The sequence below is a fragment of the Molothrus aeneus genome, unplaced genomic scaffold, assembly GCF_037042795.1.
Source record: "Molothrus aeneus isolate 106 unplaced genomic scaffold, BPBGC_Maene_1.0 scaffold_43, whole genome shotgun sequence".
NCBI classification, from domain to species: domain Eukaryota; kingdom Metazoa; phylum Chordata; class Aves; order Passeriformes; family Icteridae; genus Molothrus; species Molothrus aeneus.
The window spans coordinates 752,380-770,608 of record NW_027099100.1 but is presented as its reverse complement, the minus strand read 5'-3'; the positions used below and the strand labels follow the sequence as shown (position 1 = coordinate 770,608).

The window sequence follows — 18,229 nt, the reverse complement described above, 5'->3', positions numbered from 1 at the left end:
CCTGTTGCATTCCACATCAGCAGATAACCATTGCTTACATTTCGTTCCTGAGGCCTCTCTGCTTCTCAGGAGGAAAAGATCTTAACGAAAAGATTTTTTCATAAAATATGTCTGTGACACCCCCCTCCCTCTGAATTGCCATGAATTTTAAATTAAAGGGCTCTCAGGCAAAAAAAATATGGGAGCAGGAAATAACAGCTCTTTAATAGGGAAGAAAATAAAAATATAAACTAAACACTGACAGAGTCAGAACACAACCTGACACCCTGTGGGTCAGGGCGTTGGTAGCTGTCCCATTGGAATTGTGGCTGCAGTTTTTTTGGAGTGTCAGGGGTAGTTCTGTTGGATTAGGGATCCTGTAAAAATCCAATTGGAATTGTGGCTGCAGTTTTTTTGGAGTGTCAGGGGTGGTTCTGTTGGATTAGGGATTCCTGTAGAATTCCCATTGGAATGGTGGCTGCAGTTTTTTTGGAGTGTCGGGGGTAATTCTGTTGGATTAGGGATTCCTGTAGAATTCCCATCGGAAATCTGGCTGCCGAGTTTTTGGAGTGTCGGGGGTGGTTCTGCTGGAGCAGGGATCCTGGAGAATTCCCATTGGAAATCTTGCTGCAGTTTTTGTTGGAGTGTCAGGTGTGGTTCTGCTGGAGCAGGGATCCTGTAGAATTCCTATTGGAATTATGGCTGCAGAGTTTTTGGAGTGTCAGGTGTGGTTCTGTTGGATTAGGGATTCCTGTAGAATCCAATTGGAATTGTGGCTGCAGTTTTTTTGTAGTGTCAGATGTGGTTCTGTTGGATTAGGGATTCCTGTAGAATTCCCATTGGAAATCTGGCTGCCGAGTTTTTGGAGTGTCACATGTGGTTCTGTTGGAGCAGGGATCCTGTAGGAGTCCCATTGGAATAGTGGCTGCAGTTTTTTTGGAGTGTCGGGGGTAATTCTGTTGGATTAGGGATTCCTGTAGAATTCCCATTGGAAATCTGGCTGCCGAGTTTTTGGAGTGTCGGGGGTGGTTCTGCTGGAGCAGGGATCCTGTATAGAAAGGTGGAGTTTCCTCTGAAGATCCAGAGGAAGAGGCAGCTGCTGTTCCTCTGGGAAAGCCAGTGGGGAAGCCGTGCTGGTGTTCCAGAATCTCCACGTTATATCCAGTTGGGAGCGCTTGGCTCTCCCCTCTGGGCTCGCATCTCCCAGTGGGATGCTGTGGCTCTTATCAGCCACGCAGGGACGTTCAGAAGCTGTTATCAGCAGGTGTCTCCCAGGCTGTGGAGGAGATAAGGAAAACTGCCCACTGAACAGAAGGCAGCTGCCATGCAGATGGCAAATAAATGGAATTGGCTTTGGACAGCCTGGATGGCAAACCCCGGGCTGAGCTCCTGCAGGGCTGGCCCTGCTCACCCCGGGGTTCTGAGGGGTTCCTGCCTCTCCTGAGCTGCTCTGCTCAGGGCTCAGCTGCTCAGCGGGGCACGAACGCAGGAATCTGCCCGAGTTCCTCCCAGCTGGGCTGGTTCCTGCTGGGCCTGCTCCTCCCTGGGAGCCTGCTGGGCTGGGCTGCCCTTCCAGCAGGGATCTGTGTCCTGGAGCTCTCTGTTCCAGCAGGGATGTGTGTCCTGGAGCTCTCTGTTCCAGCAGGGATGTGTGTCCTGGAGCTCTCTGTTCCAGCAGGGATGTGTGTCCTGGAGCTCTCTGTTCCAGCAGGGATGTGTGTCCTGGAGCTCTCCTGGGATGCTGTTCCAGCAGGGATGTGTGTCCTGGAGCTGTCCCTGGGATGCTGTTCCAGCAGGGATGTGTGTCCTGGAGCTGTCCCTGGGATGCTGTTCCAGCAGGGATCTGTGTCCTGGAGCTGTCCTGGGCTCTCTGTTCCAGCAGGGATGTGTGTCCTGGAGCTCTCCTGGGATGCTGTTCCAGCAGGGATGTGTGTCCTGGAGCTGTCCTGGGATGCTGTTCCAGCAGGGATGTGTGTCCTGGAGCTGTCCTGGAGCTCTCTGTTCCAGCAGGGATGTGTGTCCTGGAGCTCTCTGTTCCAGCAGGGATCTGTGTCCTGGAGCTGTCCTGGGCTGCTGTTCCAGCAGGGATCTGTGTCCTGGAGCTGTCCCTGGGATGCTGTTCCAGCAGGGATGTGTGTCCTGGAGCTGTCCTGGGCTCTCTGTTCCAGCAGGGATGTGTGTCCTGGAGCTGTCCTGGAGCTCTCTGTTCCAGCAGGGATGTGTGTCCTGGAGCTCTCTGTTCCAGCAGGGATGTGTGTCCTGGAGCTGTCCTGGGCTCTCTGTTCCAGCAGGGATGTGTGTCCTGGAGCTGTCCTGGGATGCTGTTCCAGCAGGGATGTGTGTCCTGGAGCTCTCCCAGGCTCCCTGGTCCTGGGCTGGCTTGGAATGGGGGGCACGGGGGGCTCTGAGGTGGGAGGGGGCACAGCATTGCCATAAGATGGGGCACAGGATGCCCTGGAATGGGGCAAAGGATGCCCAGGAATGGGATACAGGATGCCCAGGAATAGAATACAGCATTCCCAGGGATAGAGCACAGTGTTCCCATTGGATGGGGCACAGGATGGCCAGAGATGGGATACAGGATGCTCAGGGATGGGGAACAGCATTCCCAGGAATGGGCACAGCATTCCCAGGGGGGGGGCATGGGATGCCCAGGAATGGGATACAGGATGCCCAGGGATGGGGCACAGCATTCCCAGGGATGGGGCACAGCATTCCCATGGGATGGAATTCCACCTGCCCATCCCCTCCCTGGCTCCTGCTGCTCCCATTTCCCCCCAGCCCCTCAGGCTGCCCTGGCCCTGGGGTGCAGGCTGGCACTGGGACCCTGTCCCTGTCCTCAGGGATGCTGCAGAGCTCCGTGACACTGCCAGCCCTGTGACACTGTGACACTGCCAGCCCTGTGACACTGCCAGCCCCGTGTCCCGGGAGAGCAGGCTGGGCTGGGGGGGACCCTGGGCTTGTGTCACCTCCCAGGGCTGGGGTGACCCCAAGTTTGTGTCACCTCCTCAGGCTGGACTGTGGTGACCCCAGGCTGGTGTCCCCTCCACTGAGGTGACCCTGGGCTCGTGTCCCCTCCTCAGGCTGGCAGGGCTCGGGTGACCCCAGCCTGGTGTCCCCTCTCCAGGCTGTGCTGAGGTGACCCCGGCCTTGTGTCCCCTCCCAGGGCAGTGCTGGGGTGGCCCCAGGCTCGTGTCCCCTCCCAGGGCAGTGCTGGGGTGGCCCCAGGCTCGTGTCCCCTCTCCAGGCTGGGCTGGGGTAGCCCCAGGCTGGTGTCCCCTCTCCAGGCTGGGCTGGTGACCCCAGGTTTGTGTCCCCTCCCAGGGCTGCCCCCGGGCTCGTGTCCCCCTCTGGGGCCAGGGGGTAAAGCAAACATTGCTCTGGCTGCAGGCGTGGGCAGGGAGCCAGGAGATAAACACCAGCCCTACTGCTATTGCTGCTGCTGCTGCTGCTGCTGCTGGCCCTGCAGGGGCTGCCCTGGTGTGGGCAGGGAGCAGCTGCTCGCAGGAAATGCCAACTCTGCTGCTATTGCTGCTATTGCTGCTGCTGCTGCTGCTGCTGGCCCTGCATTGGCATTTCCTGGCCCTGCAGGGGCTGCCCTGGTGTGAGCAGGGAGCAGCTGCTCGCAGGAAATGCCAACCCTGTTGCTGCTGCTGCTGCTGGCCCTGCAGGAGCTGCCCTGGCACGGACAGGGAGCAGCAGGAAATAAACACCAACCCTGCTGCTGCTGCTGGCCCTGCAGGAGCTGCCCTGGTGTGGGCAGGGAGCAGCAGGAAATAAACACCAACCCTGCTGCTGCTGCTGGCCCTGCAGGGGCTGCCCTGGCTCTGCTCGGGGCAGTGGAAAAATACTCGGGTGTCCCCTTCCTGGAGAGCAGGGACGAGAACAGGGAGGGCAGTGTTTGCTGGGCAGGAGGGAAGAGAAGCCGTGGGCACGCAGGGAAGCAGAGGCTGCCAGCCCTCCCACTGGGAGCAGTGCTGGACATGGGATAGATGGGATTTTGGGAAGGGATTCCTGCCTGTCAGGGTGGTGAGGCGTTGCAGTGGGAGCAGGATGGGATTTGGGAAGGAATTCCTGCCTGTGAGGATTGTGGGGTGTTGCAGTAGGAGCAGGATGGGATTTTGGGATGGAATTCCTGCCTGTCAGGATGGTGAGGCATTGGAATGGGAGCAGTGCTAGATATGGGATGGAATTTTGGGAAGGAATTCCTGCCTGTCAGGGTGGTGAGGTGTTGGAATGGGAGCAGTGTTAGATTTGGGATGGGAATACTGGGATGGGATTTTGGGATGGAATTCCTGCCTGTCAGGATGGTGAGGTGTTGCAATGGCAGCAGTGCTAGATATGGGATGGAATTTTGGGAAGGAATTCCTGCCTGTCAGGGTGGTGGGGTTGCAATGAGAGCAGTGTTGGATTTGGGATGGGATTTGGGAAGGAATTCCTGCCTGTGAGGATTGTGGGGTGTTGCAGTAGGAGCAGGATGGGATTTTGGGATGGAATTCCTGCCTGTTAGGGTGGTGGGATGTTGCAATGGGATCAGTGTTGGATTTGGGATGGGATTTGGGATGGAATTCCTGCCTGTGAGGATTGTGGGGTGTTGCATTTTTTAAAATGACATGAGTCCTTCTGAGAACTTCCGATGGTTTTTATCTCTCCCTCAAGTACATGCACATGCAATTTCACAGTAGGTCCATACATATCCGTTCTACAGATTTTGAGTGACACTTGCTGCTAATTCTTCTTTATTAGAAGGAACTCTTGAGTCAGGCTTGCTTTGCTTTGTCTGCTTTATTTCTGCCCCCTTATCTCTCCTGTCCTTCGGCTGAAGCAGGCTCTGCCAGCACAGGGGGTACAGGGGGTACAGGCGGTCAGACTAAACAGCAAGCCGCAGGTTTAACTCAGAGGTGTGCATTTCACTTAAATTAAAAGAGATTTCTGCTCTGGAAAATTTCTACTCCCTGTGCCCCCTGTGCCCCCTGTGTCCCCGTGTGTCCCCCTGTGCCCCCTGTGCCCCCTGTGCCCCCTGTGCCCCCCTGTGCCCCCTGTACCCCCTGTGCCCCCTGTACCCCCTGTACCCCCTGTGTCCCCTGTACCCCCCTGTACCCCCTGTGCCCCCCTGTACCCCCCTGTGTCTCCCTGTACCCCCCTGCACCCCCTGTACCCCCTGTGCCCCCTGTGCCCCCTGTGCCCCCCTGTGCCCCCTGTACCCCCTGTACCCCCTGTGCCCCCTGTGCCCCCCTGTGCCCCCTGTGTCCCCCTGTGCCCCCCTGTGCCCCCTGTGTCTCCCTGTACCCCCCTGTGCCCCCTGTGCCCCCTGTACCCCCTGTGCCCCCTGTACCCCCTGTACCCCCTGTGCCCCCTGTACCCCCTGTACCCCCTGTGCCCCCCTGTACCCCCTGTGCCCCCTGCACCCCCCATGCCCTCTGTGCCCTCCTTTGCCCCCTGTGCCTCCTGTGCCCTCTGTGCCCCCCTGTGCCCTCTGTGCCCCCCTGTGCACTCCTGTGCTCCCTGTGCCCCCCCTGTGCCCCCTATACCCCCCTGTACCCCCTGTACCCCCCTGTGCCCCCTGTGCCCCCTGTACCACCTGCACCCCGTGTGCCCCCCTGCACCCCCTGTACCCCCCTGTACCCCCTGTGCCCCCTGTACCCCCCTGTACCCCCTGTGCCCCCTCTGCCCCCCTGTGCCCCCTGTGCCCTCTGTGCCCCCTGTGTGCCCCCTGTAGCCCCCTGTGCCCCCTGTGCCCCCCTGTGCCCCCTGTGCCCCCTGTACCCCCCTGTGCCCTCCTGTGCCCCCTGTGCCCTCCTTTTCCCCCTGTGCCTTCCTGTGCCCCGTGTGCCCCCCTGTGTGCCCCCTGTGCCCCCTGTACCCCGTGTGCCTCCTGTGCCCCCCTGTACCCCCTGTACCCCCCTGTGCCCCCTGTACCCCCTGTACCACCTGCACCCCGTGTGCCCCCTGTACCCCCTGTGCCCCCCTGTGCCCCCTGTACCCCCTGTGCCCCCTGTGTCCCCTGTGCCCTCTGTACCCCCCTGTACCCCCCTGTGTCTCCCTGTACCCCCCTGCACCCCCTGTACCCCCTGTGCCCCCTGTACCCCCCTGTGCCCCCTGTGCCCCCCTGTGCCCCCTGTGTCTCCCTGTACCCCCCTGTGCCCCCTGTGCCCCCCTGTGCCCCCTGTGCCCCCTGTGCCCCCCTGTGCCCCCTGTGTCTCCCTGTGCCCCCTGTGTCTCCCTGTGCCCCCTGTGCCCCCTGTGTCTCCCTGTGCCCCCCTGTGCCCCCTGTGCCCCCCTGTGCCCCCTGTGTCTCCCTGTGCCCCCTCTACCCCCTGTACCCCCTGTGCCCCCTGTGCCCCCTGTGCCCCCCTGTGCCCCCTGTGCCCTCTGTACCCCCTGTGCCCCCTGTGCCCCCCTGTGCCCCCTGTGCCCCCCTGTGTCCCCTGTGCCCCCTGTGCCCCCTGTACCCCCTGTGCCCCCTCTGCCCCCTGTGTCTCTCTGTGCCCCCCTGTGCCCCCTGTGTCTCCCTGCGCTCCTCAGGGCCCAGGGCTGGGTTGGTGCTGAGCTCACGGCTTCGTGGCAGACAGGATCAAATGCTTCACTGGAATCCAAATATTTTCCATCTGCTGCCTTGCCCTCACCTGCTGGTTGTGTCAGAGGATGGCAGGGACAGAACAGGTTTGTCTGGCGCCGCGGATCCCTTGGCACCGCCGCGGGGCTGAGCTGTGCCCAGCCCTGGGCACGGCACCTGCCCTGCCCTGGGGCTGCTGCTGCTGCCGGTCCCCTCGCTGGGCACAGAGGGGTGCAGGTGCCCCCTGGGGTTGGATGGGGCCCTTGGAGCAGGAGCTGGAGCCTGGAGTGAGCTCCCAGCGTGGGACAGGGCGTGTGGCAGCCCCTTACCTGGACATGGAGTTGGATGGGGCCCTGGAGCTGGAGCTGGGAGCCTGGAGCTGGGAGCCTGGAGCGTGCCCCCAGCCTGGGACAGGGGGTGTGACAGCCCCTTCCCTGGGCATGGTGCTGGATGGAGCCTGGAGCTGGAGCCTGGAGTGTGCTCTCACCTGGGACAGGGTGTGTGACAGCCCCTTACCTGGGCACAGTGTTGGATGGAGCCCTTGGAGCAGGAGCTGGAGCCTGGAGCGAGCTCCCAGCCTGGGACAGGGGGTGTGACAGCCCCTTCCATTGGGTGCTGGATGGAGCCTGGAGCTGGAGCTGGAGCCTGGAGCGTGCTGTCACCTGGGACAGGGGGTGTGACAGCCCCTTCCTTCAGGTGTTGGATGGGGCCCTGGAGCAGGAGCTGGGAGCCTGGAGTGAGCTCCCAACCCAGGACAGGGTGTGTGACAGCCCCTTGCCTCGGGCACAGTGTTGGATGGGGCTCTGGGACAGGGTGTTTGACAGCCCCTTACCTGGGCATGGTGTTGGATGGGGCCCTTGGAGCTCGAGCCTGGAGCAGGATCTGGAGCCTGGAGCAGGAGCTGGGAACCTGGGACAGGGTGTGTGACAGCCCCTTCCCTCGGGTGCTGGATGGGGCCCTGGAGCAGGAGCTGGGAACCTGGGACAGGGGGTGTGACAGCCCCTTCCCTCGGGTGCTGGATGGGGCCCTGGAGCAGGAGCTGGAGCCTGGAGCGTGCTCTCACCTGGGTCAGGGCGTGTGACAGCCCCTTACCTGGGCACGGTGTTGAATGGAGCCCTTGGAGCAGGGACTGGAGCCTGGAGCGAGCTCCCAGCCTGGGACAGGGCGTGTGACAACCCCTTCCCTCGGGCAGGGCACAGGGGGTCAGTGACCCCTCAGCTCCGGGGCCCACGGGCTCTGCCCATGCTGCCACTCCCTGTCCCTGGCCCTTGGGGACGTGCAGGACACGGCTCAGGTGTCCCTGACCCTTGGGGACGTGCAGGACACGGCTCAGGTGTCCCCGCCTGGGGCCTCAGCGCTCCCAGCTCGGGTGTTTTTGCTTTCCCGTGTTTTCTGAAGCGGTTTCTGTGTTGCAACAGCCGCCCCTGCCCTGCCTGGGGCCACAGCCGGGGACGGCCTCGCTCAGGGCAGGGGACGAGGGGTTTGGGGGGGACGGGTGGCCCAGGGGACATGGGGTTTGGGGGGCACGGGTGGCCCAGGGCTAGGGGACACGGGGTTTGGGGGATACGGGGGGTGGCCCAGGGGACACGGAGTTTGGGGGGCATGGGTGGCCCAGGGACAGCAGCCCCCCCTGTCCCTGCTGCCTGCAGGGTGTCCCTGTGTCCCACCAGGATCCAGACACACTCCCGGGTGTCCTACCAGGAGCTGGACACACTCCCGGGTGTCCCTGTGCCCCACCAGGAGCGGGACACATTCCCGAGTGTCCCCATGTCCCACTGAGAGCGGGACACACTCGCGGGTGTCCCCATGTCCCGGGACAGCGGGGTGGACACGGGGCTGACATTTCCTGCACAGGGATTTCCCAGGCACGCCGCGTTCACCCCTCGGCCCCGCCAAGCCCCAGATCCCAAATGCCGTGGGGGCACAAAGGGCTGGAATAATCGCTGTACACCGTCAGGGGAGAACCACGGAAAGGTTCGGGTGGGAAGGGACCTCGCAGCCCCTCCTGCCATGGGAGCAAATGACCCTCTCCCTGTTATTCCCGGCTGCTCCCCCAGCCCTGAGCCCGTTCCTGGGCCTGGCTCAGCCCCAATTCCGGCTGCTCCCCCATCCCCGAGCCCGTTCCTGGGCCTGGCTCAGCCCCATCCCCCGGCTGCTCCCCCATCCCTGAGCCCGTTCCCGGGCCTGGCTCAGCGCTCGCTGACGAGAAAGGCTCAGAGGGGAGCGATTGCTTGGAAGCTGCAACCCGATCTTTGCTAAACCGGCCCTGCCCCGTCCCCAGCGGCCGCTCCGGGCGCCGGCCGAGCGCTCCCGGGGCGGCGCCGAGCAGCGCGCGGAGCTGCCGGGAGCGGGATAAACCACAGGGGGATAAACCACGGGGATGAACCACTGGGGATCGACCACAGGGATAAACCGCGGGGGAAATACCACAGGGATGAACCACTGGGGATCGAGCACAGGGATAAACCACGGGGGATAAACCATGGGGGATGAACCACGGGGGATAAACCACGGGGGATAAACCACAGGGATAAACCATGGGGGATAGACCACGGGGATAAACCACGGGGGATAAACCACAGGGATGAACCGTGGGGGATAAACCACGGGGGATATACCACAGGGGGATAAACCACGGGGATGAACCACTGGGGATCGACCATAGGGATTAACCACGGGGGATAGACCACGGGGATAAACCATGGGGGAAACCACGGGGGTGAACCATGGGGGATAAACCACAGGGGATGAACCACGGGGGAGGAACCATGAGGATAAACCATGGTGGGTAAACCACAGAGGATAAACCACGGGGAATAAACCACAGGGAATAAACCATGGGAATGAACTACAGGGGATGAACCACGGGGGATAGACCATAGGGGATAAAGCACGGGGGATAGACCACGAGGAATAAACCCCGGGCATAAACCATGGGGATAAACCATGGGGGAATGACCATGGGGGATAAACTACGGGGAATAAACCGCGGAGACCAGCACCGCCGCCCTTCATCCCAGTCAGGCTGTGTGGAAAATGCTGCGTTTGTTTATTTATTTATGGAGGCTGGGCTGAGCTCGGAGCGGGAGCAGCTGGTGACAATCAGCTCTGTTCTCACTCAGCACAAGGCTGAGCACGTTCGTGTCCGCACGCAGCTGGGAAGGGTCCGGCCTGACACGTTCCAGAGCTTCCTGGATCCCGGCAGGTCCTGGCACTGCTCCCACTGCTGGGGTTGAGATCTCGGATCCCGGCAGGTCCTGGCACTGGTCCCACTGCTCAGGTTGAGATCCTGGATCCCAGCAGATCCCAGCACTGATCCCGCTCCTGGGGCTGAGATCCCAGATCCCAGCAGATCCCCTGCCCCAGCCCTGAGCACCGGGATGCCCCTCGGGCCCGGAAAGAGCTTGTTTGGAGCTGGGAGGGACCAGGACCAGATGGGCTTTAAGGTCCTCCCAACCCAAAGCTGTGATTCCAAGACGATTCTGTGGTTCCCACTCTGGCTGTGCACTGGTGTCACTGGGAGCACTGGGATCACTGAGATCACTGGGGTCACTGGGATCACTGGGATCACTGGGAGCACTGGGATCTCTGGGATCACTGAGATCACTGGGGTCACTGGGGTCACTGGGATCACTGGGGTCACTGGGATCGCTGGGAAGGCTGTGCCCACGTCCCTTGCCGTCTGTGTGGAGTCTGTTCCGGGCGGGAGGAGGAACAGAGGTGGAGGAGGAACAGAGGTTCTTTGTGTGGCTGCAACATGAACCGTGAACTGCCTGGGCGTGCCCTGCTAACGAGCCGGGGGTGCTGAGCACCCTCGGCTGCCCCGAGCCCCGCAGGGACCAGCCCTGGCTGCAGGACCAGCCCTGAACCCGGCCAGTGGATGAACCCCAAACCCAGGCAGTGGATGAACCCCAGCAGTGGGATGAGTGCCAAGCCTAGACCCCAGCAGTGGGATGAACCCCAAACCTGGGCAGTGGATGAACCCCAGCAGTGGGATGAACCCCAAACCTGGGCAGTGGATGAACCCAAGCAGTGGGATCAGCCCTGGCTGCAGGGATGGACCCCAAACCTGGGCAGTGGGATGAACCCTGCAGAGGTCACACCTGCAGAGGTCACACCTGAGGAGGTCACATCTGCAGAGGTCACATCTGCAGAGGTCACACCTGTGAAGGTGAGACTTGCAGAGGTGACATGTGGGGAGGTGACACCTGCAGAGCTGCCCCCACAGGCTCCTGGGGAGAGGATTTGTGGCCCCTGGGGATGGGAAGCTCCTGGACAGGTGCTGGGGTGCCTCAGGACGCTCACAGGTGATGTGGTGGCTTTGGTTGGTCCACCCCTGATTTTCTTGGCTTTGCCCACACCTGGTGTTCTCTGATTTGCCCACACCTGATTTTCTCTGATTTGCCCAGCCCTGATGTTCCTTGGGCAGTGCAGGTGTGGGTGGCCCTGGGACAGGTGTGCAGGGCTGGGGACAGGACTGTCACAGCGACTGCCACACCTGTGAGGAGCCACAGAGCCAGCTCAGGACCAGCTCCAGGTTGTTTATTTGCTCTTTTTTAATTATCTTTCTTTGCCTTGCTGAGATTTGTCACCACGTCAGTTCGTGGCACACTGCCAGCCCTCAGGGCACCGTTATCTTTTCATCTTATACTAAAAACGACGTGTATTTTATTTACAGTAATTTTCTTATTGTAAAGAAATTTACAATGAATACAATAAGTAATAATACTTACAATAACAGTAATAATACTTTACAATAAGTAATAAAATTATTACTTATATTAGACAGTTTGTATTACTCTAAACCAATCTAAAAATGCCACCATCACAGCAGGAGATGGAGGCTAAGAAGGAGAAGGAGAGAGAACATGCTTAGATCCTTTTATTTTGTTTTTTGAACTTTATTCTAAAAACTTTTAAAATTCTACTTTTTCACCCTGAGGTAAATTCATTATTATTCTACTCTTTATTCTACTCATTATTATTCTACTCATTATTATTCTTCTTGTGGCTTTTACATCTTCACACAAAGTTGGTAATTGTTTCCGTGGGTTAAAATCCAAGGCCCAGGTGTTTCTGACCCACTGCTCACAGTGACCTCCTAAAGCAGGGGGTTCCTGCTGTTCATTTATTATTTTTGTGTATTTATTTATGTATTTATTTGTGCATTGGCTGTGGGAGGTGTTGTGTCAGTGACTGTGGGAGCACTCAGTGCTCTGCCAGTGACACAGAGGTGTTTGCAGGGGGTTCCTGCTGTTCATTTATTATTTTTGTGTATTTATTTATGTATTTATTTGTGCATTTGCTGTGGGAGGTGTTGCTGTCAGTGATTGTGGGAGCACTCACAGTGACACAGAGGTGACTGCAGTGAGCTCTGCTCACAGTGCACCTCCTGCTGGTTCATTTATTATTTTTTGTGTATTTATTTATGTTTTTATGTATTTATTTGTGCATTTGCCGTGCAGGGCAGTGACTGCAATGAGCTCACCCCTCCCCAGTCAGGGGGTTCCTGTTCCTGCCAGTCTATTTATTACTTTTTGTGTATTTATTCATGTATTTATTTGTGCATTTGCTGTGCACAGAGGTGACTGTGCAGTGAACTCTACTCACAGTGCACCTCCCAAACCAGGGGGTTCTGCAAGTCCATTTATTATTTTTTATGTATTTATTTATGTTTTTATGTATTTATTTGTGCATTTGCTGTGGGAGGTGCCAGTGTCAGTGACTGTGGGAGCACTCCCTGCTCTGCCAGTGACACAGAGGTGTTTGCAAGGGGTTCCTGCTGGTCCATTTATTATTTTTTATGTATTTATTCATGTATTTATTTGTGCATTTGCTGTGCACGGAGGGGACTGTGCAGTGAACTCTGCTCACACTTGACCTCCCAAACCATGGGGTTCCTGCTGTTCATTTATTATTTTTTGTGTATTTATTTATGTATTTATTTGTGCATTTGCTGTGGGAGGTGTCGCTGTCAGTGACTGTGGGAGCACTCACAGTGACACAGAGGTGACTGCAATGAGCTCTGCTCACAGTGCACCTCCTGCTGGTTCATTTGTTATTTTTTTGTGTATTTATTTATGTTTTTGTGTATTTATTTGTGCATTTGCTGTGCAGGGCGGTGACTGCAATGAGCTCACCCCTCCCCAGTCAGGGGGTTCCTGTTCCTGCCAGTCCATTTATTATTTTTTATGTATTTATTCATGTATTTATTTGTGCATTTGCTGTGCACGGAGGGGACTGTGCAGTGAACTCTGCTCACACTTGACCTCCCAAACCATGGAGTTCCTGCTGTTCATTTATTATTTTTTGTGTATTTATTTATGTATTTATCTGTGCATTTGCTGTGGGAGGTGCCGGTGTCAGTGACTGTGGGAGCACTCACAGTGACACAGAGGTGACTGCAGTGAGCCCTGCTCACAGTGACCTCCCAAAGCAGGGGGTTCCTGCTGGTTCATTTATTATTTTTTGTGTATTTATTTATGTTTTTATGTATTTATTTGTGCATTGGCTGTGCACAGAGGTAACTGCAGTGAGCTCTGCTCACAGTGCACCTCCTGCTGGTTCATTTATTATTTTTCGTGTATTTATTTATGTTTTTATGTATTTATTTGTGCATTTGCTGTGGGAAGTGTTGTGCCAGTGACTGTGGGAGCACTCAGTGCTCTGCCAGTGGCATGGAGGTGTTTGCAGGGGGGTCCTGCTGGTCCATTTATTATTTTTTTGTGTATTTATTTATGTTTTTATGTATTTATTTGTACATTTGCCGTGCACAGAGGTGACTGCAGTGAGCCCTGCTCACAGTGACCTCCCAGAGCAGAGGTTCCTGTGCTCACAACCCCTCTGGATGCCCAGAAATGTGGTGATGTTTTCAGGGGTCCCAGGATGAGGGAAGAGATGAGGATCTGACTCCATGTTTCAGAGGGCTGATTTATTACTTTATTGTATATATTATATTAAAACTATAATAATAGAATAGAAGAAAGGATTTCATCAGAAGGCCAGCAAGGAAAGGGAAGGAACTATAAAATCTTGTGACTGACCAGAGAGTCCAAGACAGCTGGGCTGTGATTGTCCATTAATTAAAAACAACCACATGAGACCAATCACAGATGCACTTTTGCATTCCACAGCAGCAGATAATTATTGTTTACATTTCATTTCTGAGGCCTCTCAGCTTCTCAGGAGGAAAAATCCTGGCAAAGGGATTATTCATAAAATATTATGGCTACACAGAAACGCCTGGATGGAGGTGGGGCTGTGCACAAACCACTCAGGTCTGGCTGGTCAGGCCAGGATGGCCCAAGGAGAACAGAAATTTGGTATTTTGGGGCCTGTTCCTGATCAGGCCAGGATGGCCCAAAGAGAACAGAAATTTGGTATTTTTGGGGCCTGTTCCCGATCAGGCCATTCCTGGCCCAAAGAGAACAGAAATTTGGTATTTTTGGGGCCTGTTCCTGATCAGGCCATTCCTGGACAAGAGAGAACAGAAATTTGGTATTTTGGGGGGGTCTGTTCCTGATCAGGCCAGGATGGCCCAAAGTGAACAGAAATTTGGTATTTTTGGGGCCTGTTCCTGATCAGGCCAGGATGGCCCAAAAAGAGAACAGAAATTTGGTATTTTGGGGGTGCCCGTGCCACAGGCGGTGCCAGCCTGGCCTGACCCCCCCTGTGCCCCCAGGTGAACCAGGGGAACATGCCTGGCATCCAGAGCACCTTCCTGGCCATGGACACTGAGGAGGGCGTGGAGGTGGTGTGGAACGAGCTGCTCTTCACTGACAGGAAAGCCTTCAAAGCTCACGAGGTGAGGGCACGGCTGGCACGGCCTGGCACGGCCTGGCACGGCCTGGTACGGCCTGGTACGGCCTGGTAAGGCCCGGCAGAATGGGCTCCTGTCCCTGGCACGGCCTGGTACGGCCTGGTACAGCCTGGCATGACCTGGCACAGTCTGGCAGGGCTCTGCCCCCTGGCACAGCCTGGCATGGCCTGGCACAGCCTGGCAGGACAGCCTGGCATGACCTGGCACAGTCTGGCAGGGCTCTACCCTCTGGCACAGCCTGGCACGGCCTGGCATGGCCCAGCACAGCCTGGCACGGCCTGGCAGGGCTCTGCCCCCTGGCACAGCCTGGCACACACTGGCACAGCCTGGCACAGCCCAGCACAGCCCGGCACGGCCTGGCACGGCCTGGCAGGGCTCTGCCCCCTGGCACAGCCTGGCACACACTGGCACAGCCTGGCACAGCCCGGCACGGCCTGGCACGGCCTGGCAGGGCTCTGTCCCTGGCACGGGCCCCTCCTTGACTGCTCCCTCCCAGGAAGGCCAGAGCAGGCCCTGGGGCATCCCCAGAGCTTGAGATGCCCTGCCCGTGCCAGGAGCTGCCTTCTCACCTGTCCTGTGCCATCCTGGGAGCTTCTGTGTGCCAGGAGCTCCCTCCTCACCTGTGCTGCCATCCCAGCCCCTCACCTGTGCCCTGTGCCAGCCCCTCACCTGTCCTGCCCCTGCCAGGAGCTTCACCCTCACCTTTGCCCCACCCATGCCAACCCCTCACCTGTGCCCTGTGCCCCAGGAGCTCACCTGCCCCATGCCAGCCCCTCCCCTGTGCCCCCCTCACCTGTGCCCTGTGCCCTCAGGAGAAGATCCAGACCATGCCAGACCCTCCCCTGTGCCCCCCTCACCTGTGCCCTGTGCCCCCAGGAGCTCACCTGCCCCACCCATGCCAGGAGCTTCTGTGTGCCAGGAGCTCCCTCCTCACTTGTGCTGCCATCCCAGCCCCTCACCTGTGCCCTGTGCCAGCCCCTCACCTGTGCTGCCATCCCAGCCCCTCACCTGTGCCCTGTGCCAGCCCCTCACCTGTCCTGCCCCTGCCAGGAGCTTCACCCTCACCTGTCCTGCCCATCCCAGCACCTCCCTCCTCACATGCCCTGCCCTGTGCCCCCCCTCACCTGTGCCCTGTGCCCTCAGGAGAAGATCCAGACCATGCCAGACCCTCCCCTGTGCCCCCCTCCCCTGTGCCCCCCTCACCTGTGCCCTGTGCCCCCAGGAGCTCTCTCCTCACCTGTCCTGCCTGTGCCAGCCCCTCCCCTGTGCCCTGAGTCCTGTGCCAGCCCCTCCCCTGTGCCCTGAGTCCTGTGCCAGCCCCTCACCTGTGCTCCCCTCCCCTGTTCCCCCCTCACCTGTGCCCCTCACCTGTGCCCCCCTCACCCGTGCCCCCCCAGGAGAAGATCCAGACCATGTTTGAGCAGCTGGTGCTGGTGGATCACCCCAACATTGTCAAACTGCACAAGTACTGGTTGGACGTCAGGGACAGCAAGGCCCGGGTACGGCTGAGGGGTCTGGGGGGTTCTGGGGGGTTCTGGGGGGCTCTGGGGGGTTTTGGGGGGTTTTGGGGGTCTCTCGGGGGCACAGGGGGGTCTCTGGAGGCAGCTGACCCCCCTGCCCCGTTGCCCCCAGGTGATTTTCATCACGGAGTATGTGTCCTCGGGGAGCCTCAAGCAGTTCCTGAAGAAAACCAAGAAGAACCACAAGGCCATGAACGCCCGGGTGAGCCCCGGGGGCACCCCCAGCCCCTCTGGGGAGGGGGCTGCGTGTCCCTGGCCCTGGGAAAGGGGTGGCAGGGCACGGGGGGGATGTTCCCTGTCCCTGTCCCTGTCCCTGCACCTGGGAATGGACCCTGAGCCATGGCTGGGCACAGGGCATGTCCCTGTCCCTGTGTCCCTGTCCCTGTCCCTGTGTCCCTGTCCCTGGGAATGGACCCTGAGCCTTGGCTGGGCACAGGGCATGTCCCTGTCCCTGTGTCCCTGTCCCTGTCCCTGTGTCCCTGTCCCTGTCCCTGGGAATGGACCCTGAGCCTTGGCTGGGCACAGGGCATGTCCCTGTCACTGTCCCTGTGTCCCTGTCCCTGTCCCTGTGTCCCTGTCCCTGTCCCTGTCCCTGTCCCTGGGAATGGACCCTGAGCCTTGGCTGGGCACAGGGCATGTCCCTGTCCCTGTGTCCCTGTCCCTGTCCCTGTGTCCCTGTCCCTGTCCCTGTCCCTGTCCCTGTCCCTGTGTCCATGACACAGCTCTGTCCCCGCTGCTCTGGCCCTGCTCTGGCCCTGTCTCTGCGAGGGGTGGCAGGGCACAGGAGATGTCCCTGTCCCCACTGACACAGCTCTGTCCCTGCTCTGTCCATGCTGCGTCCCCCTGTCCCTGTCCCTGGGAAGGGGTGGGAAGGACCCTGAGCAGGGCACAGGGGGGTTGCCCCTGTCCCTGTCCCTGTCCCCACTCTGGCAGAGCTGTGTCCCCACTCTGCCCCTGTCCCTGTCCCTGTCCCCCTGTCCCTGTCCCCACTGACGCAGCCATGTCCCCCTGTCCCCTCCGCAGGCCTGGAAGCGCTGGTGCACCCAAATCCTCTCGGCTCTCAGGTGAGGCTCCCGCAGCTCCTGCAGCTCCACCCCTGCCCCGAGGGCTGCGGGGGCTGCGGGCAGAGCTGGGAACACGCTGTGCCCCATTCTGTGCCCCACTCTGTGCCCCACTCTGTGCCCCACTCTGTGCCCCCTGTACCCCCTGTGTGCCCCCTGTACCCCCTGTGTACCCCCTGTGTACCCCCTGTGTGCCCCCTGTGCCCCCTGTGCCCCCCTGTACCCCCTGTGTGCCCTTTGTGCCCCCCCTGTGACCCCCCCGTTCCCCCCCAGTTTCCTGCACTCCTGTGACCCCCCCATCATCCACGGGAACCTGACCAGTGACACCGTGTTCATCCAGCACAACGGGCTCGTCAAGATCGGCTCCGGTGCGCCTGGGGGGGCACGGGGGGGCACGGGGGGGGCTGGGGGGATCTGGGGGGGGTCTTGGCGTCATAGGGGTCTGAGGGGTCTGGGGGGTCACAGGGGAGTGGGGGGGGCTGGGGGGGTTACAGGGGTCTGGGGGGGCTGGGGGGGTTACAGGGGGCTGGGAGGGCACAGGTGGGCACAGGGGGCTGGGGGGGCACGGGGGCCTGGGGGTGTTACAGGGGTTTGGGGGGTCATAGGGGGCTGGGGGGTCACAGGGGGGTGGGGGGCTACAGGGGTCTGGGGAGGTCTGGGAGGGTCTGGGGGTCACACGGGTCTAGGGGGGGGCACAGGTTCTGGGGGGGTCTAGGGTGGGTCACAGGGGTTTGGGGGGTCTTGGGGGGTTACAGGGGTCTGGGGGAGTCATTGGGGCTGGGGAGTCACAGGGGGCTGGGGGGACTGCGGGGGCCACAGGGGTTTGGGGGTTACAGGGGTCTGGGGGGGTCTGGGAGGGTCTGGGGGTCACACGGGTCTAGGGTGGGTCACAGGGGTTTGGGGGGTCTGGGGGGGTCACAGGGGTCTGAGGGGTCTGAGGGGGTCTGAGGGGTCTGGGGGGGGTCACAGGGTCTGAGGGGATCCAAGGGGTCAGAGGGGGTCCCAGAGGGTCCCATGGGGTCCAGGGGGTCCCAGGGGTTCCAGGCGGGTCTGAGGGGGTTGGCAGGAGGAGGGGGGTGGGGGTCACAGGGGTTTGGGGGGGTCCCAGGGGGTCCGAGGGGTCTGAGGGGGTCCCAGGGGGTCCCATGGGGTCTCAGGGGTCCAAGGGGGTTGTCAGGATGAAGGGGGCGGGGGTCCCACGGGGTCTGGGGGGGTCCTGGGCAGGCAGGAGCCCCGAGAATCGCGGGGTCCCTTTTTGGGGTGCCAACCTCGCTGTCCCCTTTCCTTGCCCTCC

General features: G+C 59.7%; 1 protein-coding gene across 1 annotated transcript in view; it reads left to right on the top strand.

Moving 5' to 3' along the window:
- Window positions 1-18,229, top strand: part of NRBP2 (nuclear receptor binding protein 2) — a 56,486-nt gene that overhangs the window by 19,562 nt on the left and 18,695 nt on the right. Inside the window, exons 2-6 of the mRNA XM_066571327.1 lie at window positions 14,217-14,339; window positions 15,752-15,853; window positions 15,987-16,076; window positions 16,898-16,938; window positions 17,209-17,303. Of these exons, the coding sequence (XP_066427424.1) occupies window positions 14,217-14,339; window positions 15,752-15,853; window positions 15,987-16,076; window positions 16,898-16,938; window positions 17,209-17,303 (451 nt within the window). The remainder of the gene's footprint in view (window positions 1-14,216; window positions 14,340-15,751; window positions 15,854-15,986; window positions 16,077-16,897; window positions 16,939-17,208; window positions 17,304-18,229) is intronic.